Source organism: Trichophyton benhamiae (genome assembly GCF_000151125.1).
Source record: "Trichophyton benhamiae CBS 112371 chromosome Unknown contig01320.20, whole genome shotgun sequence".
Classification (NCBI taxonomy): domain Eukaryota; kingdom Fungi; phylum Ascomycota; class Eurotiomycetes; order Onygenales; family Arthrodermataceae; genus Trichophyton; species Trichophyton benhamiae.
This window is the reverse complement of record NW_003315083.1, coordinates 78,580-106,462: the sequence shown is the minus strand read 5'-3', so window position 1 is coordinate 106,462 and position 27,883 is coordinate 78,580. Positions and strand designations below refer to the sequence as shown.

General features: G+C 48.6%; 11 protein-coding genes and 1 pseudogene across 12 annotated transcripts; 5 read left to right on the top strand and 7 right to left on the bottom strand.

Annotated features, from left to right (window-relative positions):
• Nucleotides 1–356: 356 nt before the first annotated feature.
• ARB_02832 (uncharacterized protein) lies at nt 357–875 on the bottom strand (the record flags this gene model as incomplete). Its single annotated transcript, XM_003010888.1, has 1 exon — nt 357–875. One exon carries the CDS (start codon nt 873–875, stop codon nt 357–359), a length of 519 nt encoding a protein of 172 aa, XP_003010934.1.
• A 1,635-nt stretch (nt 876–2,510) lies between these two features.
• ARB_02831 (uncharacterized protein) lies at nt 2,511–3,757 on the top strand (the record flags this gene model as incomplete). The annotated part of the gene is made up of 3 exons (XM_003010887.1): nt 2,511–2,816; nt 2,925–3,098; nt 3,179–3,757. 3 exons carry the CDS (start codon nt 2,511–2,513, stop codon nt 3,755–3,757), a joined length of 1,059 nt encoding a protein of 352 aa, XP_003010933.1.
• Nucleotides 3,758–4,559: 802 nt separating this feature from the next.
• ARB_02830 (uncharacterized protein) lies at nt 4,560–7,580 on the top strand (the record flags this gene model as incomplete). The annotated part of the gene is made up of 10 exons (XM_003010886.1): nt 4,560–4,828; nt 4,884–5,001; nt 5,059–5,417; nt 5,490–5,621; nt 5,680–6,157; nt 6,227–6,409; nt 6,449–6,676; nt 6,739–6,975; nt 7,040–7,291; nt 7,380–7,580. 10 exons carry the CDS (start codon nt 4,560–4,562, stop codon nt 7,578–7,580), a joined length of 2,457 nt encoding a protein of 818 aa, XP_003010932.1.
• Nucleotides 7,581–8,101: 521 nt separating this feature from the next.
• ARB_02829 (uncharacterized protein) lies at nt 8,102–9,821 on the bottom strand (the record flags this gene model as incomplete). Its single annotated transcript, XM_003010885.1, has 2 exons — nt 8,102–8,761; nt 8,790–9,821. 2 exons carry the CDS (start codon nt 9,819–9,821, stop codon nt 8,102–8,104), a joined length of 1,692 nt encoding a protein of 563 aa, XP_003010931.1.
• A 739-nt stretch (nt 9,822–10,560) lies between these two features.
• Nucleotides 10,561–11,186, bottom strand: ARB_02828 (uncharacterized protein; the record flags this gene model as incomplete). Its single annotated transcript, XM_003010884.1, has 2 exons — nt 10,561–11,057; nt 11,177–11,186. 2 exons carry the CDS (start codon nt 11,184–11,186, stop codon nt 10,561–10,563), a joined length of 507 nt encoding a protein of 168 aa, XP_003010930.1.
• A 549-nt stretch (nt 11,187–11,735) lies between these two features.
• ARB_02827 lies at nt 11,736–11,839 on the top strand (annotated as a pseudogene). Its single transcript has one exon. The product of its transcript is annotated as a tRNA-OTHER (tRNA).
• A 1,143-nt stretch (nt 11,840–12,982) lies between these two features.
• On the bottom strand, nt 12,983–14,401 carry ARB_02826 (vesicle-mediated transport protein Vid24, putative; the record flags this gene model as incomplete). The annotated part of the gene is made up of 3 exons (XM_003010883.1): nt 12,983–13,049; nt 13,128–13,648; nt 13,799–14,401. The coding sequence occupies 3 exons, from the start codon at nt 14,399–14,401 to the stop codon at nt 12,983–12,985; spliced, it is 1,191 nt and encodes a 396-aa protein (XP_003010929.1).
• Nucleotides 14,402–14,985: 584 nt separating this feature from the next.
• Nucleotides 14,986–16,170, bottom strand: ARB_02825 (uncharacterized protein; the record flags this gene model as incomplete). Its single annotated transcript, XM_003010882.1, has 4 exons — nt 14,986–15,177; nt 15,265–15,631; nt 15,826–15,940; nt 16,014–16,170. 4 exons carry the CDS (start codon nt 16,168–16,170, stop codon nt 14,986–14,988), a joined length of 831 nt encoding a protein of 276 aa, XP_003010928.1.
• Nucleotides 16,171–16,300: 130 nt separating this feature from the next.
• Nucleotides 16,301–19,484, top strand: ARB_02824 (uncharacterized protein; the record flags this gene model as incomplete). The annotated part of the gene is made up of 5 exons (XM_003010881.1): nt 16,301–16,605; nt 16,669–17,089; nt 17,158–17,547; nt 17,609–19,208; nt 19,342–19,484. The coding sequence occupies 5 exons, from the start codon at nt 16,301–16,303 to the stop codon at nt 19,482–19,484; spliced, it is 2,859 nt and encodes a 952-aa protein (XP_003010927.1).
• A 119-nt stretch (nt 19,485–19,603) lies between these two features.
• On the bottom strand, nt 19,604–19,880 carry ARB_02823 (uncharacterized protein; the record flags this gene model as incomplete). Its single annotated transcript, XM_003010880.1, has 2 exons — nt 19,604–19,690; nt 19,818–19,880. The coding sequence occupies 2 exons, from the start codon at nt 19,878–19,880 to the stop codon at nt 19,604–19,606; spliced, it is 150 nt and encodes a 49-aa protein (XP_003010926.1).
• A 406-nt stretch (nt 19,881–20,286) lies between these two features.
• ARB_02822 (uncharacterized protein) lies at nt 20,287–21,489 on the bottom strand (the record flags this gene model as incomplete). The annotated part of the gene is made up of 3 exons (XM_003010879.1): nt 20,287–20,768; nt 20,841–20,927; nt 20,982–21,489. The coding sequence occupies 3 exons, from the start codon at nt 21,487–21,489 to the stop codon at nt 20,287–20,289; spliced, it is 1,077 nt and encodes a 358-aa protein (XP_003010925.1).
• A 3,227-nt stretch (nt 21,490–24,716) lies between these two features.
• On the top strand, nt 24,717–26,441 carry ARB_02821 (uncharacterized protein; the record flags this gene model as incomplete). The annotated part of the gene is made up of 2 exons (XM_003010878.1): nt 24,717–25,046; nt 25,227–26,441. 2 exons carry the CDS (start codon nt 24,717–24,719, stop codon nt 26,439–26,441), a joined length of 1,545 nt encoding a protein of 514 aa, XP_003010924.1.
• Between the last annotated feature and the right edge of the window lie 1,442 nt (nt 26,442–27,883).

Genomic DNA, 27,883 nt, shown 5'->3' with positions numbered 1-27,883 from the left:
CAGGCATCGAAAAACTTATAATTGGTAGCAACGACATCAAGAGCAACAACTACAGTCATGATCCATTAGTTCCAGAGTTTGTGGCCCAGATATGCTTTGATATATTTATATATTTTATTATATTGGGGGCATACCTTAACAGTGTGAAAGTCCATTTAGATGACACTGCTGAGGCCCTGGGGATCGGGATATTAAGTGTATTGTAGCATGAAAACAGGCATTCATAATGGGGTCTATGGATACTCTTCTTGATGCCCTGAATGCGAAAGCTGGAAAGAATGGGGCTGAGATCGTAGATCCTTATCCTTGAGTGGGAAGACGACAATGATAGTTAGACAGGAGTACTCTCTTTAGCACTAACTTCCCTCGCAAATCTTGTTTGCAAGACCCGCTAAAATTTCATCGATCTCCTGCTCATTCTCCAGTAGTTCGTATCGCTTATCGTTGAATCTGTCAGGGTAAGACTCCAGCATTTGCTGCTCAAAATTGAAGGAGTAAAATGACACATGGCTGCCAACAGCACAGATACCGTAAATGGCCCCTGAAAACTTTTGCTCTGCACGCACTATTTTCAGGTAGTCCAACAGCTGTCCGGTAATGTCATTCCAGGACGATGCACTGATAATGACCACCTTCTTAAAGAAGTCGCCTTGCACGCCATTTCTGACGCTTAGGATTTTAATATTGGCACGGTTCCTGATCTCCTCTACCAGTGATCGATTCTCCAGCTCTATTCCACACAACCTGTCCTGAGTAAAGTATAGAGGTAGAACATGGGCCCAAAAGTGGTTGATTGGAGTTTCTTGAAAACCGTGCTTCTTGATTTCCGAATAGTACAATTGAGGAATAGGCTTGCGTAGGTACTTGCATATCATTAACACATGAGTATACAGCAGATTGAAAGGTATCAGCTCACATATGACATTATTATCAATGGACAAGTAAGGCAGCCAGCTTTATGTTGTTCGTCTTTCGCTCATCCAAGGCTGTTGCCTGTTGGGGTTGCTTTCACCAAGAATTTATTATGTAATTCATTAATAAGCGTTTCGTATTATAGTTATCCCGTCGCCGGATCACATGGCACGGCCCGGGGCCGCCCCCACCTGCCCCACTCCAGGCACGAACCAACCACCAATATCTTAGATCTGACTTTCAAGTTCGAACAAGTGAAATGTCCATGACAAAAGAAGGCCAAAAAATACCAAAAGTGATAATTCCAGCACTACTCTCCGTTGAGTATCTCCGAGATCCGTGGGGAACACTCCCTAGTACTATCTATTGCCGGCCTGGATTGCCCATCTTGGCAACACCTTCACAGAGGTCCCTCACTCCTGGAGGGGATAAACAGCTCCGACCATCCAAAGACACGCTATACAACTGCAATATACTACTGCAGTTACTCAGAGTCATCCTGTGGGGGAATTTGCTCTATCTCTTATTACTTTTTGATTTAAAAAAAAAAAAAAAAAAAAACCGTTGCCTATTCTGGCAAGTAATAGCGGGCAAAGCATGACTTTCCGAGACGCCCTGGAATCCGTGGTACCGTTTAAAACTTAATAATTCCGAATTGTTTGCTATAGGGTTGAAGAGCCAGCGGCAAAGAACGTAAAACTGAATTGTATAAATGGCGCCTAGACTTAGAAATGTTCTAATTTTGACGACTTGTGGTATAATTGATCTGGGCTGTCTGAACTTGAGCAACTAACTAAACTGAGTAAGAGTATTTTGGAAGGTGATTCGGTGGGAGTACACCGATGTCGTGCCTTGCGGGTATCGCGAATGACATCTGACGAGGACAGGCATTCACATTTATGCACAGCTAGCTGTCATTAAAATTATAACAACTCATCTCCCTCTGCGGCTTATTACGTATGTAGATGACATGTATGGAGTATACCCTCTGGGTTGCTGGAGGAGGGTCATTCTCTTCGACCCTACTGGAGAAGCATGGCGATGACAGCCCTGCAAGGGATTTTTGTGGCTTGCGGTTCGTTCAAGGTTTGGAACTAGTTACCCCACCACGGGACGGCCCCACACACCAACTATAACTAACCCGTTTGCCCCTCATGCCTTTAACCTTTTTGACATGATGTACATATTTTCACAACATGCAACATACGATCACGATCTTCACGTACGAGATATATCAACAAGATGCATGAATGCCCAAAACCAAGTATTTTGATTGAAGATGCTGGTCCAGAATTGGTGCTAGATTTGGGGTCAACTAGCTCGGAGAAATAGTGCTCCTGCAGACCTGACGGAACGTTACACGCAAGTTTGAAGCTACGAGGTAAATGAAAAATCACTGTAGAGTTTTAGAAGATATCAACATGCTGTGCAACTTTACGGAGCCCTCGTAATACATTGCATCTGTCAAGCGGCTTAGGCCTCTATATAAGAATGCCTGGGTTTTCAGTCAACACCTTCTATCAAACTTGATATGCCACCATTCTACCCTTAATCTCCATTCTGTTGTCTCTTAAAATTCTCGTCATTCAACGCTCACCATGTTTGATACCACAGCAGCGCATAATGAGCTTGATACCATCCATCAGATCCAAAATGTGCTGGTGGAGCGTCTTAAGCAGGAACGTACCAAGGGACCACGCGCTATATCAGCCGCTATAGATAATGGCATGACTTACCTTTACAATCTCGCTGTATTTGTGCATGCAAATTTCAATGCTCCGGTGGAGGGTATAGGGTCCACGCCTCCAAGCAAGGCCCTCTTCCAAAATGTGAGAGCAAGTTTTCAGCAGGTCCAACAAACTACAGCGGGGACCCTGGATGATTTAGCTCGTATTCAAGCCGAGGTAGGCGGACTGTGATCCTGTCATAAAAATACCTCTCTTGGTGGCTGACCTTCAAAGAGTATCGACCTAAGCTCTACCCGGGTCGCAAAATTACTGGCAAAAGTTCAGGAAGCCAAAAAGTCCACCGAAATAACGCTCAACGACCTCGGTGCAAGGATTGCGGAGGCGTCGCAACAAGAGCAAACCTGGATTGAACAGGTGAAGAAAAACGAAGAGCTGCTGAAAACCGCCGAAGAAAAGCTCCGAAGCGACGAGGAAGCTCAAAGGGACACAAATATTGGGGTATGTGGCATATCTTAATATTCCGGCTAGATGTTGTCTTTCACTCTAGTTACTGATTGATCATGATGTTATTCTTATAGCTCAGTATCCTTATACCATTTTGGGGATTAGCTGGCTTGATTGACCATAGAGCAGCTCCAGGAAATGTTTTGCTCTCTTCTGCAGTTGGCGCCCAGAGGCAAGCACTACAAGATGCGAATAATTCATTGATGTCTACGAGAAACTACCTAATCCAAACGCAGAAGGAAGAAGCAGACTACATTAACGAAAGAAACCAGCTGGATGTGCTTACGGAACAGCTTCAAAATTTGACATCCGCTATTGCTGTGACAGCAGGCAATATCAATGACATGGTTAAGGCTACCGGGCAGTTGAAGGAAAATGCCATTCACATGGTGCAACTGAGTAATAAAATGTACAACGACGCAACTATTGCGTCAGGGGATGCGTTCTTCCGGGATGAATTTGTTAACCCAATACTTGACCTCTGCTCTTTGGTAGTGATCGAGTTCAATGCTGCGCCTAAGATTGAGACGATCCTTGACGAGTTGAAACAGGCCTACGGTAACGCCCCTATTCCTCAACCTATCAATCAGAAATTCGAGGACATTATGGCACGCGTCAAGCGGTTTCTCCCCAAACAACTACCCGCTCTATAGTAGCTAGGATAGAGTTGTTAATTCAATATCAAATTTTGCTTTTTGACGTGTTCCTTTAGCCTACTAACCTTGAATCAAGAGGAGCATCCCGTTTCCCCGCTCGTAGTCGCATTAGCCTTAGAAAAATTATTCCACAAGCTGTTTATTTCTAGAGGCTGTCATGCCAGATAAACCCTGTCCAGTGGGCCTAGTCTTGAATGCAGGAAGATGGAGGCATGAAGCGGGGTTCACTCAGTTTGAATGCACCCAGGGTATTTTGAATTTGGTTCGTTGCCAGCAATCTTGGACAGGCACTCCTATGCATCCGCGAGGCCAAAGTCCTGCCAGCCAACAAGAGTTCCGACTCCAAGATTACGCTGCAGAAACAGGATATCAACGTGGCATCCACTATAGTCTTTTGAAAGCAATCTCATGGGGGGGGGGGGGGGGGGGTATGACGCAGGCAAGCCTATGCAGTTCAACCTCCAACTTTTTGGAACAATGCATCTCAACAATAGCGGGCTTAATATCCCGTTTCAAACTTCTCGGCTCTGCAAGGTGGGTAACATCCCAATTTTGAGTCCTATTTCCAGGCAGATATCGAACGTAAGCTGATGATTCACTTCCCCAGATGGTAAGTGATATATCACGATATGCAGAGCGATAACAAGGCTCAACTCAGCCGAGGGTATCCCGGAAATACTTACCCCTCAACGTAATATTAAAGGAGTCTGCCGGTCGCCTGTTGTTAGGACTTTCAACCACCGCAAACCAGGACATCTCATTGAGTACCCATTGCGTTATATGAACGTTACTATTCAAAATGGCAGACGACCAAGAACAAGTTACCAATGCCGTCCAAATCCAAAAAAAGATGGACTATGGCTCGGGGCCGGGAGACCTCCCTGGTATGGCTGACATATCCGTCGCCCAAATCAAGGCCTCAGCTATGTTCGCGCACCCATGGCAGCAGCTTCTGGGTTCCGCCCCTGTTGCCATCAACTCTACCGGGCTGGCCTTCGTCGCTGCGACGTCCGACACCGCAGCTACAATAGAGCTTGACCCCCCTCAAGGCGGTTTTAAATATCTCCAGTAAGCAATCTCCTGAAGCGTAGGAAGCTGCACAAGTTGATCCTCTGCTCTCTAGCTATAAATCTCTCCGCGCCAATCTTACCGAATGCGGTGACATGGGCACAAAGGCCTTCCTGGCGGCTGATGGTGGAATGCTGTATATCCACAGTGTTGCTTCCATGATCCCCGATAGGGTATGCCATTGCCTGTTCTACAATTTGGATATATAAATTGGCTAATGTGCCATTTAGGTCAATAGTATCATGGAAATCATAATTGATCCCATAAGCGCTCAGAGAATGCTCAAAGGGGCCCTCCTGAGCATTAAAAAGAGCGCTGACGACTGCTATGACAGGGCCAAAACGATTGACAAAGGGTTTAATGACTGGATGCTGTACGCCACAGAGCTGTATGCTTCCTGCGTGGAGAAAGAATCATCTGCCGAGGAGCAGTTGGCGAAAACAAAGCTTCAAATGCTGGCAGCGCAAAACATTTTAAAAGCTGATGAAATCAATGTCAAGAACCAGAAAGCCGCGACAAGGACATTCAAGAAGCAGCTCCAGATGGCGTCAAACGTATATAAGAAAGCTTCGGATAGCTTCCCCAGTGGGTGAGTCTTACAATTCATATACACCTACCATGAATCCTAGGATTCCCTGCCTTTATCAATGGATTAAGCAAGTGCATTGTCTCGTGGTGTAGACAATGCCACCCCTTCTGATCCCCTGTCTGGATCTAAGCATCTCCATGCTTATCCACATCTAAAAGGAATTGGCTCCTTTTACCTATCTGTTGATATAAGGGGAAATTCAAGGTTTATGGTAGGCTGCCAGAAGAGCATAGCAAAAAGCTGACACAATTGAATAAAATAGGTGGGACCTTGTGGGCCAGGAAATAGTTGGTAAGCTTGGAGATACCCTCGTCACTGCTCTGGGCCAGTTGGCCACGGCATACACGGAGAACATGAACTATACTGCTCGAGCAGAGGAGGCAGAAAAGATGTTCAAAGACTTCAATAAGAAGGGAAATGACGGAAGCGGGAACGGGAATGCTCCTCTCCCAACCCCTGAACCAAAAGCAAAAGTCCCTTTGCCTCAGAATAGCACGGACCCTGCCTATGTGCAAATTAAGCCGGCTATCGTTTATCTGAGAGTGTTGTATTCCATCCTATTCAAAGGAAATGGTGGTGGTATCAACTGGGACGAGGTTTCCACAACTACTGGCTCTGGATCAAAGTCACTCTTATACACTCTGCAGATGCTCAAAAATGCTCGCGATCAATTCATCGAAGTGGCGACTGACAAGGACCCAAGCGTCAAATTCAAGCAAGTCCTTCAAACCTCTATTCAGGTGAGAGTTAAACGGGGATCAAGCTTGTCACACCATCGTTCACCAGCTAACAACAGGCCGTCATATTAGATCGCTACCGAGGTTTATAATCTCGGTGGGAAGGGTAGCATGAATGATCTCCCCGGCCCGGATGATGCAAAGGTCAAGAAGTGGCAGCAAGATTTCAACCCTGTATACATTGACGCAAATGAGCTGTTTGCAGTGTCCAAAGCCCTTCCTGGATCAACCAGCACCGTATGGATTCCTGCTCTTGTAATTGCAAAAAGGTTGCCTAACTAATCGAGTTGATAGGAAACGGTTATGGCCAATCCCAATAAGCAACAAACTCAGGACCCCCAGATGGCACAAGGCCAGGCGGTACTCGAAGCCGCCAAAGATCGACTGCACACGACCCAGCAAGCTTATATTGCATCATCGAAGGCTTACCAGGAGGCCACGAAAGCTCTTACAAAAGACCAGAGTGATCTGGCTGCGGCACAGAACAAGCTGTTGCAACTTAACACCGATGAAAAGAATCTTGTACGTCTGCCTGTTACGCTATTTTAGCCTGTCAGGTCAATTGGTTAACACGCAGATTATAGACAGCCATAAAGACTATTCTTGAGGCATCTATCCGCCTCATCGCCGTTGTCAAAACCAGAGTCATGGACCTGGTTACGTTTTTCAATTCGATCAGTTCGACCATCGAAGTGATTGTTGAGGAGGTGGTGGAGGAGTTCTTGAGAAAAATCCAGGAGAACGTCGCCAACAATGACCCGGATGGCGAATTGGATGACCTTAAGGTTGGCAAGTATAACTTCACTGACCTGGCCCGTACTGTAAGTGTGACGTTGTGCATTGAATGGAAGGGGCAGAATAACATGTCTGACAAGAAGATTCTAGCAAATCTACAAGAGCGCCATCTTCATGCGAGCATATTTCGAGATATTCGGCGAGGTTGCAAAGATGTGGTCCGACCTGTCTATCGAAAATATCATGCCAGGTATCCAGCTCCTGGTTGGTATCAGCTCTGATTTCGCGGGGCAGTTGGGCAAAGATCCCAAGGAATCCAGGGACAAGGTCAGGGACAGCGTCAGCAAACTTAACAGCTGGTTCGAAGGTGCAAAGGCCAAGATTGAAGATCTCGCCGGAAAAGTAAGTGCCCCTATCTGGAGGACATTACGCCTAGCAATTACCCCTAGCATATGGTATCATCACGGACCCAAGCTGACCCCCTCGCTAGGAGCAAGAGAAGATTCTCGGCCAGATGGACAGCCGCATTCAACAGGTCGCAGAAGACACTACAAAGTTGCCACCCCCAGCACCGACAACCGCAGAAGCCATCAATGCCGGCGCAGGCAAGGTCACAGATGCGGCAAAGAGTGCAATTGAATTTAATGCGGAAAAGAACCCCATGGCTGTTTGGGTAAGGAGACAGCCCTAGGAGCTTGGAGGTTGGATGGTTGGACGATCTCTCCTTTCTTTTCATTGGTAGTTAGTTATTCCTGGTATGAAGCTGTTGGGGAAGCGAGCAGATCGCCACGGAATATAATTAGTTAAGGGAACTCTTGTGGTTGGTGACCAACCTCACTATAATAGGGCCTCGTTTATAGCTTGGCCGAGGGCAGTTAACTCAACGCCAAGTCGGAATGTAGTTCTTGCATAAGATTGTAGACAATTGGTAGAGTTCAATGGTGAAGTCGACAATCCTCAGTTCACTTCACCGAAAACATACTTCCGAACAGCCTACAATCACATTAGCTGAGTAGTAGGTAGGTACACTGAGAGTCAGTCCTCACCGTACGAAGGACGTCCGGACGTTGCTGCATGCGAGTATAGACCCCTCGATACTGCTCGATGGTTTCGTTAACGACCCGAGTCTTAGTCGTTTGTCCATTACATATGGCATTCATCTTTAGCTCCATCTACACCTGTCATCAGCAGCCAGCTCGTGATGTGGATTGATCAAGAACATAATCTTACCTCTTTGCGTAAAAACGGTTTCATCAAATCAGTCTCGAAGCCCATATTCTCGTGACCCTCAACCAAAGCGACGCCCAGCGTCGTGGGTATGAACTCCCGAACACCTGTGATAGTGCTGCCGCGGCCAGCACCGCTATTCCTGCCGCCACGGCGAGAAGCTATTGCGGTTCTTCCTCTACGACCATTCCCGCCTCTCGCTTGGGCTGGCAACTCCTCAGACTCTTCTTCTTCGTCATTTCCATGCCGCGCCTGCCTTGGCTGAGCTCTAGCTTCGACGTATTGTCGGTCTATAATTGTGACAATATGGTCAGCCATGGTGGCATCGGTGCCGATACCATTCGCGTTCATTAGTGCAAGCAGGTCTGGTTCCGTTAGATATCCAGGTGATGACGTCTTGCCTTCACTGAGCATGGCTTCGGTCGGCTCGAAGACCTCGCCTTCGATGAACGGGGGAAGTTCTTGGTTGCTCCACCGATCGTAAATGTAGACATCGAGATAGTTACGCTCTAATATTACAAGGCCAGATGCATGGAATGTTTCTGGTCCATAGAGAACACTAATGTCGGTCTTTGACCCCTGGGCGTCTTTGCTGCAGCAGGCCAGGAAGCGCCGGACGACGAACTCATGAACACGCTGCTTGCTCTTCAAGTGAGAGCGTAGCTGGACTGACGAAATTGACCGGGTGGATAGGCGGGTGGGCCTTATCATTATTATGTCCGTTATGGGGCCACGAAAAGCCTCCTCCGACAAGCGCCGTTGCATAATCAGCCCAGCGGCCACCCTGCGTCTGCTTCTGGACGAGGCCACGAAGGTCCATACCCTGATCGAACTGATCTGTCTCGGTACGAGGATAGCTAATCCAGCCTTTTTGGTATAGCTTTTCTGCAAGCTGCAGAACCTTTTGACTGTCCATTCCCAAGAATCTGCTACCGCACTTCTGAAGCTCTAGAGTAGTCAACGGTAAGGGTTTCCACTTGCTCGCTGGCGAGGTCTTAACCTTTTGGACCTGAGCATTCTGCGAAGCGAGACACCGCTCATAGAGAATAACAGCAGTCCTTCTGTCGAAGAGATGATTGCGAGCCCAACTAAAGTTCACCCATGTTCCAGCCTTTTGATGCATCAGTTTGATGCTCCAGAATGGTTCCGGGATAAAATTCCGGACGCGCCAGTAGCGCTCGACGACGAAGCCAAGCGTAGGAAACTGACAGCTCCCGTAGCTGATTAACTGAGAGGCTTCTGACAGATTGCCTCGCTGGAGTATAGGGCGAAGGCTAAGAGTGAGGTGCCGGGTGAAGCTTGCGCCCACACGAAGATCAAGCTCGATACGTGAAGCCACTGCGTCGGCTTGCGCTTCGTCGAGATTGACAGGACGGTGAGCGGCGTGGATGATATGCGTTCTTTCGATGTTGGAGAAACGTGCTCTTACAGTGCCGCCAGCACGACCTAGAGCCTGGTTGCTTTGTGCTGCCACCGACCGAATCTCGGTGCCTATGTGCTCGCCTTCGCGGTCGCAGTCGGTCCAGATAAAGAGCACGTCGGCCCGGCGAGCGTGTCGCTTGATGTTGTCCGCGACAGGCTGGCTGTCGCTACTAACGAACACCTCGATGGGGGCGTCAAAAAGCGCAGATGGGTCGCATGAAGTCCAGCTCTTGTATCGCGGCTCAAACTCATGGCTGAGGAGGTGGCCGAGCACAGAGGTCATCGTGACACTACAACGGCCCCATTGCGGAAAGGCGTAGTCGAATTCGTAGTTCTTCACATACGGATTGCCTTGGATGTTATGCTGCACGACCAATTAGTTATATAGCTCGACTGGCGACTGGCGGATTGCACGGGTCTGCTGCTCACGAACGGTAATCACTCAATCTCCCAAGTGGTTTGCAATTGCTTTGGCAATCGATGGCTTTTCCGCAACGCACAACACCGTCCTCACTCCCATAGCTGACCGTATACTCCATACTCCCCCCGAACGACGCGACTCCGAACTTGCGCGGGCCCAAGGTAAGTCGCTGTAGCCTGTCTGGCAAAAGGCCAGTCGACAATGCTATAGACACCGTCTTTTAAGCACCTTTGTACAGAGTATGAAGAATAATATTATTGTCCAAAAGTCCAGAGTTGAGAGAAGATGAAGTGTAACTAACTATTCTTAGCCAATAGAAATGCCTGATTAGCTTAATGGCGGATTACTCTAAGTACTTTTTTACTTGAGAATAACGCCTCCCACCAGGCTGCTTTCTTACTAAATTCCTTACTTTTAAGGTCTTATTACCTTGATTTTAGCAGTAGCAGAAAGTAAAAGCTATAATTAGTATTCTGTTATATGTTTGTTTAGTGCTGGTGCTCGCTGATTGGTGAACTATATCTATTAGTATTAGTTATATATTTATAACCGACGCAAATCTGCTTACCCTTTCATATACTAAGCATCGCTCAGGCTGAAGCTACGAGTATGCAAACCTGACAAGCTCTTCGTGCGCCATATTCAAATCATCATTGACCATAACCTTATCGAAAAACCCCGGAATATTAACATACCCAAGCTCGATAGTCGCCTGCGCCACACCTCCCGTGAGCATCACTGCCTCATCCTCCATCGCATGTTCCCTGAGCCGACACTCCAGCACCTCAAGGCTGGGAGGTCGGATAAACACATACCGGACATCAATACTGGAGTCAGCCTTTATGTGCTCGACTCCCTTCACGTCTATCTCAAGTATAACGATGTATTCTTTCCATGCTAGATCCGAGGTAGTCCGTCTGCTGCTTCCGTAACTCTGGCCGTTGAAAGTGGTGTGTTTCACAAAGCCGTTTTGTGCGATGAGAGACGTGAATTGCTCTGGTTGCACGAAAAAGTAGTATATCCCTTCAACTTCGTTGGCTCGTGTTTTCTGAGTTGTGTGGGACACACCCAGAGCAAAGACGTCTGGAAGAGAAGAGACTTGTTTATGGCAGAGCGTTCCTTTGCCAACTCCGGAGGGTCCGCATATTATGAGTGGCCGACGGTCAGATGGTCGATCTCCTGGTGTATCACCTTAGGTAAGGACCGGAGTGACTTGCCAACAGACATGCTGTTCTGTATAAAGGGAATTTGTTCCCCTCGGCGATAGACACAGTAGACAGTCAAGGCGCGGGATAATAAAATGGTATCGTGTGATTTGGTGTAGGTAGTGCGCGAGTGACGTCGGAGCCAGATGGCAGTCTTCCGTGGACAGGCCTTGTCGCCACAGCGTCAAGATATGCATACATGTAGCCATTTACATGTACTTTTATTGGATCCTGAGGCTATGGACACCAGAGATGTAGTGGACAGAGTCAAGATGCGGCATCGTGAACAACTCTCCATCGTCATGATACGATATCTCCATCCCTGCAGGGAAAAACTGCAGCTCGCGCCTATGCTCACGTGCCCATGGAGAAAAAAAAAATCGCACACTCAACTTTTCAATATAAAAATCTCCATGAACGTGAGATAATCTGTAACAGAACCATTTACATCCGCCACTAGCAGCTCTAACATGTAGTACTAGTCTCATCCACAACCTTGTAGGCCATCGAAATCTACAGAGTACACGTCCCTGCGGCTCATTAAGCGACAAGGGCGCCAGAGCCTCCATCAGCCCGGCTAGCTCAATCGGTAGAGCGTGTGACTCTTATACTCTTATAGCAAGTTTATAACAGTTGGCCATCACAAGGCTGCGGGTTCGAGCCCCGCGTTGGGCTTTCTTTTTTGCTCTTTTTCTTGTCTGCAAGAGCGTCTGGTGGATAGCGCGCGGTTCAGTTCGGGTCCGGGTTCGGATTGAGGTTCATGGGTGGAGCAGTCTTTGAAAGAAGAAGCAATTTGGTTGGAGAGTCATTCATTTGATTCATTCATTGATTGAGAAATGGTTTTTTTTGGTAGAGTCGAGAGGGAAGAGGGTCATTTTGATTAAAAGAGATAAGCAAAGAAGAGACTGGAAAGACAAGGGGTTAAAAAAAAAAAATAAAAAATAAAAAAGAACGAAGAAAAGGGATATCAATTAGTAGAAAGAGAGAAAAGATGATCAAATGGCTGACGGCTGACGTGGAGGTAGATGATAGCTTCAAAAGGTTAATTTATCCTATAGCTTGGGATAGTCGGGGGAGGTTCAAGGGTCGATGGGTAGTCGGTCGATAGACGGTGGCCTGATTCAAGGAGTATCACAGCAAAACAGGTGAGGTGTCAGTTTGGGTAATAAGGCCGATATAGAGCCAAAAAAAAAAAAAAAAAAAAAAAAAAAAAAAAAATGACAGGTAATAGAAGAGAAAAGCTGAAGATAAAACGCCGAGGAACACCAAGCAGGAAGTGAAGCGAAGAGATGAAGAGAATAGACCCCAAGCTAGCCGTTAGTTAAGAATGGGAATGAAATATGAAGTCGAGCCCAGAGTCGAAAGTAACTCCGAAGTGACGAAGGAAAACCGGAAGATGCAAGCGAAAGCAGCCAAAAAAAGGCCCAATGGTGTGGGTGAACAGATAAGGAATGCATAAGGGCTTCATACTTCATGCAGGAGGATACGAGGGTTTTTGTGACGGGTTCGGGATGAGTTTTGACGTCGTGATTTGGTGAGAATGCTGGTTGGGTCGATATGCGCCACGGATAGTAAAAAGAGGGAAAGATGGAGGGATGGAGGCGAGGACAAGGCCGCCACAAAAAGTGAAGATCATCCCTTGGCTGGGCCGGTTTGCCATATTGTGTTTTTGATGGAAGGACAGAGTAAGGCCATGCGGGTTTATATAAGCTTGGACGTGATCGACGGGCTCATCAAGGCCATTTGGGCAACAAGAAAGACGGCCTAAATCAAAACGGTGGGAGATCAATTGGGTTCGTTGAGAAGATTGGAGTTGGTTCATCGGAATTCGATGGCTGCACAGCATCCGTAGTTCTCCACAGGCTTGAGCTCAAGCTGTTGGTGTCTATAAAAGCCATTAGCAGGTTTGTTTTTTCGATTTTCTCATTATTAGGCACTCGATGGATGGGGCGGTGAGACCTACTTTTCGCTCTTCGCGTGGAAGTAGATGCCACTGATGGTACCCTGAACCTGGTTGAAGCAGATGTAGTAGAACCCTTCGAAGCTGGCGCCGGAAATGGTCTTGACACGGTGGTCGGGCACAAGGAAGGCTTCCTTCCACCGCATGAAGATGTTCTCCCGCTGGGCATAGTCCTTGAAGGTGAAGTCCGGCTGTTTGGCCAATCGAGAGAGGGGACGCCAGGCTGGGAATCGGGACCAATGGTGCATATCCGTCTTTTCAGTGGCACCCCAATCCTCATGACGAGTTTGGAAGGTATGTTTGGTGCCAATTATCTCGCCTTCGAAGAAAGTTGTTAGAGTAGGATGGTCCGGTGTCAGGCCTGTTAAGACTGTCAGTAAGGTGTTGCGCCTGTGCAGAGTAATAATGTCAATTGGAGAGGTAAATAGCGCCGTACCTTTGATTTTGAGGTATCCGCAGAGATAGGACTCGGACATGTCGACGTTTTTGATCTCCACGTCGACGGTGTAAATCTGCTGTTCAGACTGCTGAGTGCCGGTAAACCTGCTCCCCCCTCTAAAGTACGAGGAGGAGTGATCTGGCACGAGCTGGCAGAGTAGTCGTGTGTCAGTACATCAGTGTACTCCCATAGGCCTTCTAAAGTATTTGTAGACTCGGGGGGCAACGTGACTTACTCTGGCATCAGAGTACTCAAAGCTCATGGAAGTCCGATGAGTGGCCAGAATGTCGGGAATGGCTGGAGCAGCAGTAGCAGCAGGCTCCCGCTGCTCATCCTTGATCTCAGTAGCAGCAGAGACACTCGTCGTAGGGGTCATCGGCTCGTCCGTTTCATCGTAGTCGTCGGTTATGGCAGTCGAGTCCGATACAGGAGAGCGCACCTCCTCGGCAGTGGCCAGCGACTCGACTATGCCCGAGCCAGCAGCACCGATGTTTTCTGTTCCCGGGGAGTGCATCGTAGTAGTAGCAGCACCAGTAGAAGTGCTGCCACCACCCGTTGCAGGTTCGGATCCCTGAGACTGCTGTCCTTGCTCACGCCGCTGCGGAGATAAAGCTTCATCGGTGGTCATAGCCGAGTCAGAGTCAGGGCGCTCGCCCGCCGTAGTTGGAGGAGACTGCGCCGTCAGAGAGCCATTATCGGCCGCAGCGTCGATTCTGCCTTCTGCAGACTCTATCCAGGAGGTTATTCTGTCGCTTTCTGGGGGACAAGTTGGTCGTGTGGGCGCGTTAGAAGCAGCTGAGACTTGCGTATGGGCGCTGATGTCACTGTGGGTTGGCATGGAGACGGCTTTAACGGCAGGACATAGGATCGATTGAGCCGGCAGACGCAGGTAAGGAGCGCAAGCTGAGTAGCAGAGACGCAGCAGCTAGAGAGAAAGAGAGAGAGACGGTCAGTCCGGTTCGTGTGTTGCGGTGTTGCAGCGCTGAAGGAATGCGAGGCAGAGAGGGAGAGGCAGAAGACAAGTCAAGTTGTTTGGGCGCGGGAAGGTTTTTTCCCTTTGGCTAGTCAACGCACTTGCAGGGCCAAGCAGGCCGTCGAGTCGAGCAGCCCAGCGCCACTGGAGCGAGCAAAGAGGGTCATGCGATCGCGGGGAAGGGCCAGGATGGCGAGGTCTACAGTGAAGGGGCCTATGTAAAGCTATACGACTAGGGGCAGCGAAGCGTATTAAAAGGAGGTTATAGGCCAGGGGTGGAAAAACAGCGTGAGAAGTACGAGAAAGTATTCATTAGCAGCTAAAAGACAGATAGACCAGCCTAACTCCTGATAGATATTCATCACATAGAACAGCAGTAAGTCCTCTCTGCGCCCGGCGAATGCTTTTTAAATGGGTTTGATCTAGGGGCGGCCGTGGTCAGTGACAGCTCATGGTGGTGGTGACGTGGGTTGGCAGCTTCGGCGGGACAGGGGTGCTTGAAGAGCCAGCCATACCTTGAAGTGGAGGGATATTAGTGAAAAGACGAGCGCCTTGAGGTCCTGTACGAGATAGTAGAAGACTCGCAGGCCCTCAGGATCCGCCGATTCGGTGACATCGACAAGCGAGCCTATCTTTGCAGTCTGCATGTCATGCCTGGTCAGTTTTGCAGTTCGCTAGCACCCAAACGACGACAGCGACTCAAATGCATGCGCAGAGGAAGAGCGCACCTCGAAGGATATGTGTTCATTCCCAAGTCGAATCTCAAGCTCTTGTCGTCCATCTTTGTTTTTCTGTGGCCATTTCGAGTCGTCTTCCCTATTCGATAGTAGATAGAGGGTCAGAGGTGGGCGATTGCAGCAGACAAAAGAAGTCAATGCCCAACATACTTGAGAATCTCGCTCTCTTTGATAATCCGTTTGATCTCCTGTATCAGCAGCGAGCTGACGCACACTGTAATAGACTCCTCTTAGCCCTCCTGCAGCCAGCTTTCTACTTGAGGGGGAGGGGAATGGCAGGTAGCTGTATGACGTACTTTCTTTGCGGATGAGGGAGTCATTGCGGTAGTTCGAGTTGTTCGCATAGCGCGCAGAGGCACTGCGGCCGTCTCCAAGAGACTTGAAGTCGAATTCTACCGTCGATCAGCTTGTATTCCCGCCTGTCAACCGCGCTGGCTGCTTCTGCTGCTCACCTAGAAACTCATGTCCGAACCGCCCAGAGTGTCCCGAGCTGGCGCGCCGTCAGCAGCTGGCAGGGAGAATCTGGGCCCCAAGGATAGAAATAGTCCTTACTAGTATCGCAGGTAGAAGGTCTCGTTGTCGCCCGGCATCTTGAATCTTCTCGTCTCCTTCTCGTCTTCTCGATGTGCGTCTTCTTCTTCTTCTTCGTCGTCGCCGTCGCCGTCTTCTTTTGTGCGCAAAAAGTCACAAGTTAGAGGCCATGCTTAGTCATCCACACATTTGGCGGGCCGCGCAAATACTGGCCAGAGTGGACAAGTTGGAGACGACGACGACGAAGGACACCAAGCAGACAGGACGGCGAGACGAAGAGAAGCAGACATCTCGACGGTGATTCTCTGCTACAGTGCCGACATACTCCAGGACGCCTCTCTCTCCGCCGACTACAAGGCGAGGCATGCGGACGCTACCCTGAGATTCCTGAACACCCTGGGCCGCTTCTCAAAACACCACCGCAGACCCCCCTACATACTACACTACCCAGAGCTTCCACCGCCAGACGCAGGACAAGGGACAAGAGAACGGCACAATGGCTTCGTATCTGGATCACTCGTACACGCTGGTGCACCAGGACAACTCGGCGGACCAGCCTACCGTCCAGGAACTGAAGACGCAGCTGGAAAAGGGCACGGATGAGACCAAGATGGAGACCATGAGGATCATCCTCATCATGATGCTGAATGGAGACCCGATGCCACAGCTGCTCATGCACATTATCCGCTTCGTCATGCCGTCAAAATCGAAGCCTCTCAAGAAATTGCTCTATTTCTACTACGAAATCTGCCCTAAACTCGATGCCAACGGCAAGCTGAAGCAGGAGATGATTCTGGTCTGGTAGGTGGCTATGTGCTCGTTGAAAGTCGATGACATCTGGCTAATGAAGTGCTATAATCGTAGTAACGGAATCCGGAATGATCTGCAGCATCCCAATGAGTACATTCGAGGAAACACACTCCGATTCCTATGCAAGCTCAGAGAGCCAGAACTACTAGAACCGCTGCTCTCGTCTGCACGCCAGTGCCTCCGCTATAGACATGCATATGTTCGGAAAAACGCAGTCTGGGCAATTGCCTCCATATTCCAGCACTCCGAATCCCTCATTCCGGATGCCGCAGACCTGTTGCTGGCCTTCTTAGAGACGGAGACAGATCCCACTTGCAAACGCAACGCTTTTGCTGCATTGGTCACCATCAGCCATGAGAGTGCCTTGGTATATCTGAGCTCAACCTTTGATGGTGTAGCCAATGCAGACGAACTGCTTCAGTTGGTCGAGCTTGAGTTTATAAGGAAGGATGCTGTGCAGAATACCCAGAACAAGGTAGGATTTAGCATTTTATTGTTTCAGTTGACACTTCCATATGGCTAATTCGTTATTAATACGGCCAGGCGCGATATCTTCGGTTGATTTTTGATCTTTTGGACGCAAACACTAGCACGGTTGTGTATGAGGCGGCTACCTCCCTTACTGCACTGACGTCAAATCCTGTCGCTGTCAAGGCCGCGGCTGCAAAGTTGATTGAACTATGCATCAAAGAGGCAGACAACAACGTCAAGCTTATTGTGCTGGAGCGTGTTCACCAGCTCATGAAGCGCAATGAGGGTGTTCTCGATGATCTTACCATGGAGATCCTTCGTGTCCTCTCCAGCCCGGACATTGATGTTCGACGCAAGGCCTTGTTCATTGCTCTTGAGATGGTCTCCAGTCGGAATGTCGAGGAGATTGTTCTCTTGCTTAAGAAAGAGCTTGCCAAAACCGTTGACGAACAGTATGAGAAGGTAATGCAGCTAGATTTCCATCATTATTGGCATCACTGGCATAACTAACGGTTACCTGCAGAACAATGAATATCGACAGCTCCTCATCCAGTCCATCCATCAGTGTGCCATCAAGTTCTCCGAGATTGCTGCCAGTGTCGTTGATCTTCTCATGGACTTTATTGCCGACTTCAACAACAATTCTGCTGTCGATGTGATAACCTTTGTCAAGGAAGTCGTTGAAAAGTTCCCTAAACTCAGACCATCCATTGTCGAGCGACTAGTTTCCACTTTGGACGAAGTTCGTGCCGGGAAAGTATATCGTGGCGTCCTTTGGGTTGTGGGTGAATATTCACTCGAAGCAAACGATATCAGAGAGGCCTGGAAGCGTATACGAGCCAGCTTAGGAGAAATCCCGATCCTCGCCTCAGAGCAACGATTACTTGACGAAGGCCCTGACGCCGGTGCGGCGGGTCAAGACTCTGTAAATGGACATGCCAAGTCGACAACGGGGCCCAAGGTTCTGGCTGATGGTACATACGCACAGGAGTCCGCTCTAACCAGTGAATCCGCCGCCGCCGCCAAGTTAGCGGCCGTCAAGGCAGCGCAGAAGCCGCCGCTCAGACAGCTCATCCTAGATGGAGATTACTACCTCGCAACCGTTCTTTCATCGACACTGACGAAGCTTGTTATGCGCCATTCGGAGCTTTCACAAGATGTTGCCCGGACTAACGCCTTGCGCGCCGAAGCGATGCTGATCATGATTTCTATCATCCGCGTTGGCCAGTCGCAATTCGCCAAGGCCTCTATCGATGAAGACTCCGTTGACAGAATCATGTCATGCGTCCGGTCATTGGCCGAGTCTGCTCAGCGGAAGGAGCTTGAGTCTATTTTCTTGGAAGACACTAGACAGGCCTTCCGTGCCATGGTTCAGGTGGATGAGAAGAAACGTGCTGCTAAGGAGGCTGTTGAAAAGGCCAAGACAGCCGTTCAAGTGGACGATGCCATACCCATTCGACAACTGGCAAAGAAGTCTGAGGAGGGAGCAGAGGAGATCGAGCTGGATCTTGCCAAAGCCACCGGTGGCGACTCGACGCTTGAAGACCTCACCTCCAAACTCAGCAGAGTGGTGCAGCTTACGGGATACTCCGATGCCGTTTACGCAGAAGCATATGTCAAGGTCCACCAATTCGACATTGTCCTTGACGTGCTTCTAGTCAACCAAACCACCGAAACCCTTCAGAACCTCTCCGTCGAATTCGCTACACTCGGTGATCTCAAGGTCGTCGAGCGACCTACCACCCAAAACCTCGGGCCACACGATTTCCTAAATGTCCAAGCTACCATCAAGGTCTCCTCGACTGACACTGGCGTGATATTCGGCAACGTGATATACGATGGCTCGAATTCTACCGAGACCCATGTAGTCATTCTGAACGACATCAAGGCTGACATCATGGACTACATACAGCCCGCTCACTGCACTGAAACACAGTTCAGAACGATGTGGACCGAATTCGAATGGGAGAACAAGGTTAACATCCACTCCAAGGCCAAGAGTCTGAGGGCCTTCCTCCAGCAACTCATGGACCGTACAAACATGAGTTGTCTTACCCCTGAAGCTTCCCTAGAGGGAGACTGCCAGTTCCTAAGCGCGAATCTCTACGCAAGGAGCGTCTTCGGTAAGTTTCTTCCCCATACTTTCCCATCCCACGCCACTTTGCATCATTCCATGTATCCCACGCCACGCTACTTCTGTGCATCCACTCCGTCGGCCCCTTAAGAACCAAAGATTGGGCTAACTTTCTTCCGTAGGCGAGGACGCTCTTGCAAACTTGAGCATCGAGAAAGAAGGTGACGATGGCCCGATCACAGGCTTCATGCGGATAAGAAGTCGATCTCAAGGGTTGGCGCTTAGTTTGGGTTCTCTAAAGGGCATAAAGGCTAACTCCGTTTAATCGTTCATGATAATCTGTTTTGTTCATGTTGATGTTAATGAAAAAAGGTAGATATTCTATTCTTCCTAGCCATGGGGCCCTTTATACCTGCCCGTTTACTCAGCTCCTCTGTTTTCGCTCTACTTGTTCCTGTGGATGGTAATGAATTCTGTTTCTTCCTTCGTCTTCTCCTTCTCCTTCTCCTTCTCCTTCTCCTTCTCCTTCTCCTACTCTGCCTAGCCTCCTTGTGTCTCCGATAACACGATCTGAGTCCACTAAAAATAGGCCAAAGTTAGACTGAGATTTACGTAACACAAGGCAAAAAGTTTTTGGCCTCTTCATGTCACAGTTTACGAGCGAGTTGCTGGAGGACCTTGCAGATAAGAGGCAAAGGAGGGCAAAAAAAGGATCTTCCATGATTAGTTTTATTGCTATTGTACATGTGGTCGTTATAGATCGCTTAAGGCAATCAAAAATTTTGTCAGTATCTAAGTCTGGCAGTATGGAATAATTAGTAAACTACTACATTAGTGATTAAAAGGAAACTCGTTAATGGACATTGAAAACCGTAAGTGAATTTTGAACCTCACTCCTCCCTGTCTCCCACCAGTGTTTGCACAGACTCTTCTATGTAGATGCTCCGTTCCATTGAACCCCTATGGAAAACCGATCAACAACAGGCTCCGGACTGTCCATGGCGGAACCATCCATGGGCACCAACCCCACACCGTACCCATCGCTCGCCACGTGGAAACCATATGCAAAAAAAGTGTCTTGGAAATACACCCAAGACGGAGAGAATTGATGTTTCCTTTCTCCCGAATCATGCTAACGACGAGGGCAGGGCTTGCAACGACTTGTTTGAGGGGATGGAGTAGGGATTAGCACGGTTGCTGGAGCCTGCGGGTGCCATTTCGTAGCTGACCTCGAATTCGGTGCGATGGATAATTTCTTCTCGCGAGTCACTTTCGTTCAGAATCCTGGTCTTTCGGACTTCTGCCGGAGTAGGGGCGACGACAGATGCAGTGTGACCGTGTGGATGGTACGTCGAGGGTCGTGATCGAGCAGAGAAAAGGGACTTGTAGGAAGCAAAGCAGGATACCATCACTGCGATAGTGGCTTCCATTGAGCTCCAGAAGAGGAGCCATGACGGAGGTGATAGTTTAGTTTTGCCGTCTGTTTCAATGGTGCGGAGGATGGATATGATGACGACTGCGAGTCCGAGGAGAAAGAGGACGATCAATCCCGTCTTCTGGGGCATGGGGAGAGATGATTTGAGGACAAAGGCAACAGGGAGGCACACAACTGTTACCATTCTTAGTTAGCGGAAACTCGTATAAACCCGTCCACATATGACATGTGCATGCTGTCACTTACTCAGAACGTCTGTTAGCACATCAAAAACTGTGCTGACGTAGATATCGATGGCAGCCAACCTTATCTGCCTTGGGGAGATACAACCAACTAGGATACAAGTTAGTGGGAGCACTCATATAGCTGCTATACATGTGAACTCACGGGCAGTAAAATCCGAACACGCAACCGGAGGGAGAATCATCGAGAGGGCAAATCCAATAACCGTGACTACGATAATCCCCAGCCATGCGCGGCGGAACTTGGGCAAACTGCGGAATAATCTCCAGAGCAGGGCAAGTAAACTGGCCTTAACGAGGTATATGCATATGCGGAAGAGAAAGTTGCTGGAGAGAACGAGTTTTACTAGGCGATCAATTTTTCCAAGGATATCTGGTTGCATGAATCCATGGTTATCCGTAAAGAGATCGAGCAGTAAGTAAATCGTCGGCGCGGCCAGGGTAGCGAGAATATTGTGACATAGTAAGAAGATATAGGCAAGGCCGGCAAGTATATCGTCCCAAAAGAGCTGTCTATGAACACGGAGCCTGATCGCGAAACGGCTGATGAGTAGTAATGTGGTAATGGCAAAAAGAGTCCAGACAGATATCTGCAAGAAGAGGCCTGTTAGTCCATTGTTTTTCGTAGATGGGAAATACAACTCGTTGAGCATACCAGCAATCCATTACGACCAATCTTGCGCGCCAGTATCACCTCGTCTATGTGCACGGCGAGGGGAAGGCGGGTTGGTAGGCTCCAAGGAACTTCCATGCTCGCAGGTCTTCTTCAAGGGACATGCCCAGCGACGAAGTAGTTCTCTGAACGAGTCAGGCAAGCACTCGCAAATGCCAGGAGTAGATATTTATGCATGACCGAGATGCAAGATTTTTTGGGGAACCCGGTCAATATAACTAGTTAACCGACTTAAACTGTGCTCTAACCATGGCGTGTGTCCTGGCGAGCTTCGGCAACCGCCTTCAGATCAAGGTAATTAAATGGGCCAACCCTTGCGTGCCAGGCACAGGGATGGGGCATGATGCAGGTCCCATACCACAGTGCGAATCATCTTGAATCTCGATTTCCAGGGGCTACGCGCAAGGGTAGCGTATCCACTGGCCACAGTTACAGAACGACCCGTCCCTCTGTCGACCTTTTGCTGTCTAGATTCTCGCTGCGGTTGGCCATCCCAAACGGTGGGGAGCTCGATTGGGTCATTGTCCGAGAGGGAGCGGCTTGCCACGAGCCGACACGACGGCCTTGGTGTCAGTGGGCTTTGGATCTCTGTGGGCGGGGGATGGGTAGCTAGGCTCTTTGTCTGTCGCTAGCGAATGCTCTCTAGCTCGCTTTGGAAAAGCCCCGGAGTACTCCGTTTAAGTATACATACATATACTTAAGTTACATCCACAGTGGCGGCAAACGGTAGCCTCTCGAAGACGTCTGGTGGGTATCATCACATCACCAGAGAAAAAAATCATCGCTAAAAAAAGAGACGTTCTCCATATAGCCGATTTAGCATGGGCCAGCTTTACCGCCGCCCGCAGTCTCCATTCAAGGCTCTGTTCTGGTCACGGTTTGTCGACGTTGATGTCGTCTTTCGCGAAGTCACTGAAATTCGGACTTCCGTCGGAGTTCAAATCTAAGTTATCCACGTGATACAAAGTTTCCCGTCTGCTGGTAACCTTATGTAATCAACTATCTACTTCCAGCGACGACACTGCAACCCAGCTGTATCAAATTTTCAAGAACATATCAGGATTCTCTGTCCTCTTATCGTTTGACATGTAGGAGAGTGGCGCATCGGTGATTACTCTCATAGGCTGACCTGAAACCTTGGATGCGCCCGGATATACTCTCCATAACTAAGTGGGATATTGTTCCTCTACCGAGCGTCAGAGAAGGGCAGGCTGAGATTCCTGCATTAAACAGAAAAGATAAACATTCCGACATTAGTGCTCACAGCGCAAGCAATCGAAAACATGAGAAAGAAAATGTTCAAGAGTTATATGATGAACAGCCGGTCATAGTACTCACTGAAAGCTGCTAGAAACAGGGGGCCAACGTAGAAGTCGAGAATATTGACCGAAACGGCAAGAGAAGCCAGTGAAGTATTAGCAGCCTCAAACTCCTTTAGAAGCTCTGGAACACCAGGCGCGAGAGTAGTTGGCTCATAGGAACTGTGGATACATATATATTTAGTTGTGTATATATTGACTGTCATGGACGAGTAAATCGATTACAAGGAGTCTTACGTGAGAAATATCATGTACACTACAAGCTTGACTTCTAACAACATCCCTACAGGCTTGTATGTGGCCCTGTGAAAGTGCGGTGATGGATAGCTAGCTATGGTCAACATTGATTGAATGCTGCTCATACGACATGGCTCCCTTGTCGGGATAATGACAGCGTAAAGAACGGGGACATCGTCGAGGTGGTGAACTAGTTGACCGGAGTGCAAATACGCTGTCATTATTGAAATACCCAACTTTTATATCTAAATATCCATTGCTTAGTGGACGTCGTGAGCAATCCCGGTCCCCCTAGCCCGCAAGCTAACCAAATGTTGGACACGACGTCGTCCAACGACTTCTGACCAGGGCTCCCGGGGAGCGGGAAGACATGTTGCGGCATGGTATGGAGTACACGCGTGGCATTGTGAATCAGGACGTTCCCAACGCGGATCGTAGGTGATGATAGGCTCCCATGTCAAAGAGGAACGGCGTAAGTCATTTAGTAAAGCCCAAGAGGCCAGATTCCTGGTTCCAATACCCCTTTTCCAAGATGGAATGGAATAGTTATTCTGCATGGTTCCCAGGTGATCGTCTCGGTCCTCCATTCGGAATTCTCCCACGTCAGCTCTCAACACATAACTATCGCCTTAGTGTTTGTAGTCGTGAAGCGCCAAAATTCTCTTGACGGCCACGCCCTTTACTCAATTCCAACCAATAATCCCATTGCTGACTCCTATCTCCTGTCTTGTTAGAAGCATCCGTTTTATGGCTTACCTACCAGAGATATGCGTTTGAACACGGAGTAGTTAATGAATGAATGGATCGGAATACGAGTTGTCCATAGTTCTTAACTGAAGGCTCAACATCATGGCTAGTTACGGGGCAATAGTCTGTCCAACAGCCAGCTTTAACGTCAAAAAGACGCCCTTTTTTATCAATCAGGGTATAGAGATAATGTCGTCCCTTGACAGCCTCCGTGGTTTCATGTTGATCCAGTCGGCAATTGACATGTCGCTAGCATTCTTTAGGTTGCCTCATCGAAGAGTGAAATATGTAGCAGATTGGATGCAATAGAAATAACTAATGCCACAGGAGCAAAAAGGGCCTCTCAATATCTATCTACAACCCTCAACGCTTCGTGTTCAATTTACTTGCATCCAACCAAAAAGTGAAGGTGGAAAAATGGACGAAAGGAAGAAGCCATCATGTGATCGGCAACGTCTTCACTCTTTCCAATCAGAAAAAGGGGACGAAAAGACGAAAAGAAAACAACAAAGCCGAAGTCTTCGCCCAAGGGTCTTCCGGCACAGCCTGATTCTTTTCATATTTTATACCAGCAACAGCTCTGGTCGCATAGGATGCACGGTGCGGCCATCGCTGGGCACGTAGAATCTTGCATGCGCAGTGACCCTCAACCTCGGCAGATCATTCGAAACGCCTGCTGACGATCGCATCGTGACACACACCTCGTCCTGTCGCCCGGGATCCTGCCCTCCAGCGTATATATACACGACTTTACGGAGTCACTCCTGGCTTGCGAGAAGGCCGGAGCAGCCATTGACAGCCGTAGAAAGCACGGCGGGCCCCCTTTAACCACGTCTCCTCCGCTCTTTTCTCTCCGTCGGACGCTTCGGCAATGCGCCTAGCTGGACTTCGCAGAGCTTAAGCTATGACTTTCGGCCGCCTTTTTTCAGACTCAAGAGATGCCGGGAGAGAAGAAGATGCAGAGATGCAGGCTCCTCGGGACGAAGCATCGGTCCTACCGGTCGGGGTGAATGCGTTGTTGACATTGACGACGGACTCGCTCGTTATCCAAGGTAAGGCTATCCCCGGCTGCCACTCCTGTTTTTTCCCCCTCTCTTATTTGCCATATACATTGCCATATACTCTATATATTCTTGAAATCTATCAGTTAATAACTTATGCCATGGCCTCGTTGCAGACGATAGCCATAATAATAAATCTAGTCGAAGTTGCTGCGGCGCGATATCTACTCCACGTATGAATTTGAACACCCAACAGTGATGGCGAGCGGATTGCTTCTCCGGAAAGAGTCTGACTCCTTATCATCCTTCTAGGCGTTGCGCGGGTGACACGATCTATCCCTTTCTTCAATATCCTCTGGGCAGAAATATCGGACAACCATATCAATATTAATTACGCCAACCCACGGAATAAGCTAGATGTCGGCCTGGCCACGGTTTGTTACAGCATCGAACGCACGCAGCTATCAAGAGCGGAAACATGGGTTGCCTCGCTCTTGGATTTGGCATACGGAGAAGCACAGAAGAAGAAACGGATAAAGGTACTGGTGAATCCCTTTGGCGGGAAAGGAAACGCGTCCAAGATCTACTACAAGGAAGTCGAGCCAATATTCGAAGCTGCCAACTGTGTTATCGAGACCCAGGTCACCGAGTACTCTGGCCATGCCATTGAAATTGCTGAGAAGATCGATGTTGACGCATGGGACGTCATTGCGGCTGCTTCCGGAGACGGATCGATCTTTGAGATATTCAACGGGCTAGGCAAAAAGGAGAACGCCGGAGAGGCCCTTGCGAAGCTGGCCGTTGCACACATTCCCTGCGGCTCTGGCAATGCCATGAGCAGGAACCTCAACGGCACGGCAGGGCCGAGCATGGCTGCTCTTTGCATCATAAAGGGCCTACGCACTCCCCTTGACCTTGTATCGATCAGCCACGGGCAGCGTCGAACCATCTCTTTCCTCTCCCAAGCATTCGGCATCGTAGCAGATTCTGACCTCGGCACAGACAATCTGAGATGGATGGGCCCTGCTCGTTTCACAATCGGCTTCTTGATAAGGTTGTTCGGCAACACGGTATATCCATGCGACGTGGCACTCAAGGTTGAAATTGACGACAAGAAACGCATCAAAGAGCACTATAATGCCGTTGTGCAGAACAAATCAAACGCAGAGCCACGCGAAGAGATCCCAGAGTCAGGAGGCCTGCCACCCTTAAAATATGGTCTTGCAACAGACCCCATCCCAGACGATTGGATGAGAATCTCCCATGATAAGCTCGGTAACTTCTATTCAGGAAACATGGCGTTCATGTCTCAGGACGCAAACTTCTTCCCTGCCTCGCTTCCAAACGATGGTTTCTTAGACGTCATCATGATCAGAGGAGATATCAGCCGATTAACTGCCGTCCAGATGCTGGGTGCCTTGGAAGATGGGGAGCTCTTCGACTTGCCCGATGTGCACGCGCTAAAAATATCAGCCTTCAGGATCACTCCCAGGAACCCGGAAGATGGCTATATCAGCATTGACGGCGAGCAGATCCCCTACGAACCATTCCAGGCTGAGGTTCATAAAGGTCTCGGCACAGTCATCTCCCGGTCAGGCTTCAAGTATGAAACTGGCAAGGGATCTTAAAAGGACTTGCTATACCATGATATCCGTCCTCTCCTGCTTGTCCGTTTTGGACCACTCGTGTGTCCTTTCTCGGGCCTATCATCATTACCCAGCCCCGAACGTCCAGTTGTATTTATAACCCTATCCTCCCCATACCCCGGGATTACATAGCTCAAAGTCCGTGTCCGGGCGCGCGCTCCCCTCTTGTTTAACCTTCTTTACATTGTTAGACCTGGTGTTTCGGCTAAGGGACCGGATTGCCATGGCAGTATATACCTATATCCCTTGCAACACGGGCTGTGCATACATCAAGTGGAAGTTGTCTTGGTCCATCCAGGATCCTCTAAGTATACCTTTTGGTTTTGTCTTCAGTACTATACGGTAGTTTGAGAGAGGTAGCTATTGAATACAATGAATAGTTCTCTTCTTGTTTCGAATGAGTAATAGATCCACATAGCCGATATTTGATATCTCTTTATTATGATTTGATAAAAAAAACTCCCGGAATGCCCCATTTCATAACCTCCACCCAAACCTATATATATTATTCACCAACCATTTTAACGTTAGAAACAAGTCACTACTAAGCAGCTGGAAGTTGAGGGTCTTCCATCAGACTTGTAGTTAATACGCCGCAAACACCAGACAGACGACTGTATATACCGCATACTATTTACACGAAAAGCGAATACACACACAACCGAATAAAAAATGGATAATTAAAACATTCGGGCAGGGAGGAGAAATTGTTCAGCCCGGCCAAAAAAAAAAAAGAAGAAAAAAGAAAAGAAGAACGATCCTATTTACTTTGCTTGAGAAAAAAAAAACATGGCCAGGAAGGGAAAAGGGGAGTAGGAATTTCAGTTTACTACGCCACTAATATGGGATGGAAAAAGGCGAGGTTGTCTTGCATATGCTTGCTAACGGGGGGAGGAAATGCAGTAGAGATAAGATACCGGCCCCAGCCCCCTTCGGCCTGAGGGAGGATCGGACAAAGGGACATGAAGGGGTTGGAGAGATAGAGAATTCGTGGATGAGATATGCGATGCGTATATGTATGGAAAGGAAAATAATAGATAAAAGACATTAGAAAAGGGACAAGGAGCAATTTATAGGAAAAAGGAAGAGACAGAAAAGAACATGAGACAGACGTCAGGCGTTAACTTGATGGTTGCTTGGTTGGTTGAATTATAGAACACAATATTAAGGCCTTTAACGGCGATATGGGGAGGAGGGGGGCACAAAGTAGGAGATTAGACGCGATTAACATATAAGACACAGACAGGGAAGAAGGGGGGAGGAAGGCAGCAGGTGAAAGACAAAAAGAACAGAAGGCCCACCGGTGGTTGAGATGTGGTCTCATAATATTAGACAGGGGGAAAATAGGGGGGGGGAGGACGAGGATAGGAAGGGATAGCATGGCATAGTCTTGCGTATGCGCCTGTGAATAGTCGGGCATAAAC